This window comes from Mastomys coucha, unplaced genomic scaffold, assembly GCF_008632895.1.
Source record: "Mastomys coucha isolate ucsf_1 unplaced genomic scaffold, UCSF_Mcou_1 pScaffold21, whole genome shotgun sequence".
Lineage (NCBI taxonomy): Eukaryota > Metazoa > Chordata > Mammalia > Rodentia > Muridae > Mastomys > Mastomys coucha.
Genome location: NW_022196904.1, coordinates 122835507 through 122842725, shown reverse-complemented (window position 1 = coordinate 122842725; position 7219 = coordinate 122835507). Strand labels below are relative to the sequence as shown.

Sequence of the window (7219 nt, the reverse complement as noted above, 5' to 3'; positions counted from 1 at the left end):
GAGAGATAGCTCAAAGATTGAGAGCACTGACTTCTCTTCCAGAGGTCTTGAATTCAATTGCCAACAACTATCTGCAATGGGATCTGGTGCCCTCTTCTGGCCTGCAGGCGCACACGCAGGCCGAATGCTGCATAATAGATAAATCTACATAATAGATAAATCTTAAAAAGAGAAAAGAAGAGGTGAAAGCTGGGTGGCAGTGGTGGCACACCCCTCTAATCCCAGCACTCGAGAAGCAGAGCAGGTGGATCTCTATGAGTTTGAGGCCAGCCTGCACTACAAAGCGAGTTCCAGAACAGCCAAGGCCACACAGAGAGACCTTGTCTGGAAAAACCAAAGTGGGGGAGAAAGGGAGAGGAGGCCTAATGGGAGGCCCTCAAGTCAGGGATGTGCCCTGGGAAGGGAATGGGGGGAAGTGTGGCTTCTGGCTTCCTACTTTAAGATATGACTCTTATTCCTAAACATGCACTGTTGCCGGCCATGAAGTAATGATACAACTAATGGGGAGGAGAAGAGTTTACAAGGATGGGAATGCCATTTGGAACTCTTGTCAGGCCCACAGGAGCTACATGAGAACAGAAGAGCTTCATACACAAATAGTGGTGCAGCTGCATAGGTGCTGTGGTTGTTGTGCATGAGATCTTAGAACCTATCGTAGACTCTCTGATTTGAAAGTGATGGTGAGTCCCCTGCAGGCTTTACAGCAGGCAGGGAGAAAACAATCAGGGTGAGGTAAGAAGGCTCTGCTTGATTTTATTGTAACTGGTGCTGGACCCGGACTTCTAGAGTCTGGTCCAGGCCGTTTTACTTTAGCCATATTTAAACATAGCATAAGATTGTCCTGGCCCTAAGATTACATGGAAGTCACTTAGGCTATTGTAAAGCACAAGTGACATCACTCATAAGAATGGGTTTTATGGTCTAAAAGCAATACTCACAATTTAGGGGAAGGGGTCTAAGATCGGTAAAAACATAAATTGTGGGAGATTTGGGCAGAGCCCTTCTCATCAGACAGCAAAGGATCCCCAAGTTGTAAACAGGCATCATTCCTGAGCAGGTACACACCTCATTTCATTGAAGAGGGAGGTAAGCTGTGTGTTTAACTCCCCTAGCTTCTCCAGTGCTTGTCTGTGAGCACAAGCCCCTGCTCACCCCGCCCCACTCCCTTACCTTTCTCTTCCTCTCCCTCTCCCTCCCCTTCCCCCCTCCAGAAAATCATCTTTACACCATTAACTTTCAAATCCCGCCATTCTCCAGGAACCCCTCTCTGTGGAGGGCACCTGTTTTGGGGCCCCTCCAAAGTGCTAAGGATGCTGGCAGCACCTCCGCATTCAGCTTCTCGGGTGTCCAGAAAACACTGCCGGATGTGCAGGAGCCTCAGGGCCAGCACTCCTGACTGAGTGCTCCCTTCTGGCAGAAGCTATCTCAGATTACATCATTCCACTACACAAGAAACAGCCTTAGCCACATCGGACTAACTGTGGAGCTGAGATGCAGTGAGACAGGAGCCCTGTGCACAGGCTGTGTTGGCAGTGCCAGCTGGCCTTAATAGTCTACTTTTAGACCAGCGAAATGGTTCAATGAATAAAGTCCTTGTCATGTAAACCTGGCAACCCGAGTTTGATTCTTGAGACACTTAAAACTGATAGAGAGAAGGGATGCCTACAGAGTTGCCCTCTAATCTTCACACACACACCAAACACATAATGTACATGTGGACACAAACAAATTAGAAAACTTCACTTCATTCCTGTGCTTTTGGCTAAGGCAAAGCTGTGAGGAACAAAACCCTCATGTAAATTAAATTTCCATAGAAAAACCTTGTTTGGTGGAATACTGTACCACAGGACCAAGTTTCCTCTCAGAAAACTCAGTGAATAGATTTCTATCCCATTTTTATTTTATTTTTTAAAATTTATTCATTATTATAAATAAGTACACTGTAGGTGTTTTCAGACACACCAGATGAGAGCGTCAGATCTCATTTACGGGTGGTTATGAGCCACCATGTGGTTGCTGGGATTTGAACTCATGACCTTCTGAAGAGTAGTTGATGCTCTTACCCTCTGAGCCATCTCACCAGCCCCTTTATTCCATTTTTAAATGATTTATTTGCCAGTCCATGGTGGTACATGCCTTTAATCCCAGCACTTGGGATACAGAGGCAGGCAGATCTCTGAGTTTGAGGCCAACCTAGGCTACAGAGTGAGTTCAAGGACAGCCAGGGCTACACAGAGAAACCTTGGGGAACACGATTTTTATCTCACGTGCATTGGTGTTTTGCTTACATGTATGTCTGTGTGAGGGTGTCAGATCCCCTGGAACCAGAGTTAAAGACAGCTGTGAGCTGCCATGTGGTTGCTGAGAATTGAACCCAGATCCTCTAGAAGTTAAGAGCAGCCAGTGCTCTTAACTCCTGAGCCTTCACTCCAGCCCTCTGTTCCCTGTCTTTCCTCCCATTGTTTTCACGGCTGAATGTAGCAGAAAACTTAATAGAATCAATGTATCTAGGGTAAACACTAGAATGAAATAGTTGGTTTTTGGTGTAGACACCAGAATGAATAGTTGTTTTCTAGAAGTACTTTGATTTTTTTTTTTTAATTTATTTATTTTCAAGCCTGGCGGTGGTGGCACACACCTTTAATCCCAGCACTTGGGAGGCAGAGGCAGGTGGATTTCTGAGTTCGAGGTCAGCCTGGTCTACAGAGTGAGTTCCAGGACAGCCAGGGCTATACAGAGAAACCCTGTCTCGAAAAACCAAAAAAAGAAAAAAAAAAAAGAAAAAAGATTTATTTATTTTCTGTATATGAGTACAGTGTTGCTGTCTTCTGACACACCTGAAGAGGTTATCAGATCCCATTACAGATGCATGTGGTTGCTGGGAATTGAACTCAGGACCCCTGAAGAGCAGCCAGTGCTCTTAACCACTGAGTCATCTCTCCAGCTCCAAGTACTTTGATCTTGAAGAAATCATTGTAGGAAAATGAGATTGTTTCTGTTTGTTATCTATAGAGTTGTTTTTCTGAAGGAACTTAAAGCCTTTCCACGACTCTGGTCACAAATAGTCATGGCCCACCTGACACATCCTGCATTATTGAGTGCTGCAAACAGTGCACAGTAAGGACTGACACTGCAGGGGAGTGAGGCCTTCCTTCAGGAAACTATAGATTAGATTGGGGGCTTTGGGATGGGGAACTTGGTTTACCCAAACAAAAACCAACTTTTGTGTAACAATCAATAAATAGGCTTTTAATGGCTCTTTGACAATCAAATCAGTCCACAGAAGCTGGAGCTCGCTGCTGCTGGCAAGGCTGTCATTCATCTTTCTTCCATTGACAGCTGGAGGCTATTGGCATGGATCTCCAGGTCACCCAGCACATAGCGCAGGAATCACCTGTGAACCTCCTCTGCTGATGGTCACCTTAAAGCAGAATGAGGAACAGGTCTCTACTAGTCAAAGGACAGGATTGTCCTCTCCAAAAGTAAACAGGCCAAAGAATGGCAGGGTTTTCAGAAGTGACCATTTCGGGGCTCTAGGAAAAGACAATGAGGCGCACGAGCGGTTGCATGCTGGACTCACCACGGCAGCTGCAGGGATGATGGGAGGAGGGAGACAAACCAGCTGGGGCAGTTTGAGAAGAAAGTGGAAGAGACAGGGTGGAAAGGGGTGCTACTGCTCCCAGGGAGGCTGAAGGAGAGACAAGCCTACTGACAGGCAGCAGAGCAGAGGTCTCACAGTTGGTTGGGAGGGCATTTACTGAATGTTGTCTCCATATTATAAATGCCTCATGTATGCTCCATCTCTGATGCTGAAAGGCACTGATCACAGCAGGGCCTCGAGCTGGGCAAGGCAGACTTGGGTGCAGATGGGGACCGTGAGATTCCAGGCTCAGCTCTAGACTCCAGGGACTGAGGGCTGCCTCCTTTTATTCCTTCAGGCTGTGTAGTATGTATGTTTGTAGTATGTTACAGGCCTCAGTGGTTCTAGTTTACCCTCACATAGACTCACTGACCACAGATACGGACTCCACAATAAGGAGCTGTATTTAGGAACACCCCAGTACCCAGGGCTTTCTATGGAGTTGTGACACATGTACAATGTACATACACTTTACATACATACACATATGTGTCTGCAAGAAAATTCAGCATAGTACTGCCCACCACAGGAAAACTCTTTTTCTTGCACTGGTTCTAAAATTCACTTTGCTATATGTTGAAATAGAGATTCTAATTTTTAAATTACATTATCTACTATTTATTTGGACAGTGAAAGTTATGAAGGTTATGAAGCCATAGGCTGAGTCCTAAAAGGCATGTTGTCAGGGGGTAGGCTCTGCCTTGCAGCAGCACAGGTGGACACACCCACGGAGATCAGAGAGCAACTTGCAGGAATTTGTTCTCTCCAAACAAATGTGGGGTCAGGGGATTGAATCTAGGTCATCCATCCAGTTTGGCAGTAAGTGCCTTTTTACCTCCTGAGCTGTCTTACCTATCCCTAGACATTCCCTCTCATATTCCCTCTCATATATATATATATATATAAAGAAAAACCACCAGTAAGAAAGAAAGAAAAAAAAGAAACTAAAGTCTGAGAAACAAATTAACATACTCTAAGCCCCAGACCACCCAGACAAAGGAGACTTTAAACCAAGCTAAAGGTTATGTAGGTTTTGAAGGTTAGAAAGCCATAGGCCAGGTCCTTAAAAGCACACCAGGGGGTAGGTTCTGCCTTGCAGCAGCACAGGTGGACCCACCCAGCACTTCTCCCTCAGTTCATTTAGGAGCAAACTCAACCACTAAAGTCAACACAGGAGAGCAATCCACAGGCTCACCACTCAGAAGTACTGTGACCCAGGACTGAAGGAAGAGGAACTGTCACACCCATGAGAAAAGTGGCCCCGGGATCTTCAAAGGCAGCTCACCTAGGCCTCAGAAGCAGCCTCCTCACAGGCACACTTCAGAGCTGGGTGACAAAATGCTTGCTTGCTTATAAAAGGGCCCCACCATGCCGTGCTCCTTAGGAGGGGAGACAGGGACGCAGCAAGGTAGGAGGACCAGAGTCTCAGTGAAGCCATGCTTGCTGCCTCTGTCTTGCGTCTGACACTGCTGTTCTGCTGGCTAGTCGCACCCCAGCCAGCCCAGCCTGAAAGGCTCTTCCACAGCCGGGACCGTTCGGACCTGGAGCCATCTCCCCTGAGCCGGGCCAAGCCCATTGCTGACCTCCACGCTGCTCAGGTAAGAGGAGATGCACACAGAGCCGCAGCATTTGCATACACACGAAGTATACATTACACATACACACACCTATGTAGAGGCTAGAGTATAACATGCAAGGATAGCTGTGCAGAGGCAGAGAGCCTGCTTAACCTGGCACCATCTTTGCGGAGCTGGGAATGAAACCTGGAGCCTTGTGCATGCTAGGCAACCACTTCTACCACTGAGTTACACCTAGTTCCATCTTATGTTAACCCTAGAAGCATCGGTGTCTAGACAGATTCAAGCCTGCAGAGAGCAGCTCTAAATGTCAGTAGACATTTGAAGGTGAGCATGTGCTGCTGTCAGAGTCTAAGGCACTGTGTTGGTGGCATTCCTCGGTTGGCCACCTGCCAGCCTGGGTATACACAGAAAGGACAGTCCCAGCAAGGATTCCCATAAAGTGCTATTGAGTGCCATCCACTGTCACAACCAGACCAGGGTTCCCTTTCTCCAGTCATGGCTCTGAAGTCTGGTACTTACCTCAGGCAGACAGATGACCAAGATTGCCCCTAAACTTCTGGCTCCAGGATGCCCCTTGTGTGGAGGGCAGTGAGAAGCAAGGATGGGCCAAACTTTCCTTGGATGCCAAGGGCACCTCTACAGCCTCTGCCTTCCCTGCCCCTGCATGCTAGAAGCCCACCAGCCCACACAGTGTGTATCTACCTCCAGCCTTGACCTCTGGCCCAGCCCCTTCCCTCCCAGTCCCACCACCTGGCTGGCCTCAATTCTGCCCCTCCATGGGCCAGATGTGGCACCCGTGACTTCACTCTGGTTGACCCTGGATAAAGTTCTTTTATCTCTAGCTTGACTCTGTGTATCTCTTGCCTCTCCCCGGAAAAGTCCCCAGCAGGGGGCAACCTTATGAATTTAGGGCTTCTCTTTCCCACAGAGCTTCCTATTGAAATATGGCTGGTCAGAAGTGCCGAGCCCAAAGGAGTCAGAAGGGGTCCCTGTGGGCTTCACCTTGGCTCAAGCTGTACGTAGATTCCAGAAGGCAAACAGACTGCCAGCCAGCGGGGAACTAGACTCACCTACACTGGCAGCTATGAACAGGCCACGCTGTGGGGTTCCTGACACACAGCTGCCCCCTCGGGCTGCCCTACCAACCCCACCAGCCCTGCCAACCCCTCTAGGTCTCCGGCCCAGGGCCCGACACAAGCGCTTTCTTCAAATGCTGCTGCCCAAGCCAAATGGGCAACACAAGGACCCCTCAGACTCTGGGGCCAGCAGGGCCTTCTCCAAGAAGATACTGACCTGGAGGCTAGTGGGAGATGCCTACAGTAGCCAACTTTCTGGGGATGAGCAGAGATACATCTTCAGACTGGCCTTCAGGATGTGGAGTGAGGTGACACCACTGGACTTCCGGGAGGACCTCACTGCCCCTGGCACCATGGTGGACATAAAGCTGGGTTTTGGGAGAGGTAAGAGGGGTGGAGACTGGGGATCCCTTCCTGCCTACTCTACAGGCATCCTCTGATTCTTCCACTAGGGCCTCATGCCCAGTATCATGCTTAGGGCAACTTGGGCCAATCACAGCTTGATTGCCTTGTTGCACAGTGGTGTGGTTCCAATTCCTACCTGCTGGACTTCTTTAGAGATAACACCCAAGGGGGTCCAGGAATTCTACTCTCTGTGGATTTTAAGGTCTTAGCTGTTGGGGTGGATGCCTGGAGCACAACACCCACCCTCCTGGTCACACAGAGACACAGCAGGTACAGTGTACTGACCTGTGAGACAATTTATAAAACCATCACTACCTCCTTGTTGGCAGGCTGGACAAATAACCTGTCTTCCAGAGCCCATCTGTGACTAGAGGTGGTTCCCATCCACCTTGCTGCTCTCATGGGTTAATTTCCTAATTCTAGGGGACATAAGATATGGTTTGTTACAAAAGTAACAAGGGAACCCAGCTCCAATGCCATCTCCATCAGCACTGGCAACACACACACACACACACACA

General features: G+C 48.5%; 1 protein-coding gene across 2 annotated transcripts in view; it reads left to right on the top strand.

The window, feature by feature from the left end:
• The first annotated feature begins 5067 nt into the window (after positions 1–5067).
• Positions 5068–7219, top strand: part of Mmp21 (matrix metallopeptidase 21) — a 6155-nt gene continuing 4003 nt past the window's right edge. For both annotated transcript variants that reach the window (XM_031384642.1, XM_031384641.1), the window contains exons 1-2: positions 5068–5238; positions 6149–6680. In XM_031384642.1, coding sequence (XP_031240502.1) covers positions 5077–5238; positions 6149–6680 — 694 coding nt within the window. In that variant the 5' untranslated portion in view covers positions 5068–5076. The remainder of the gene's footprint in view (positions 5239–6148; positions 6681–7219) is intronic.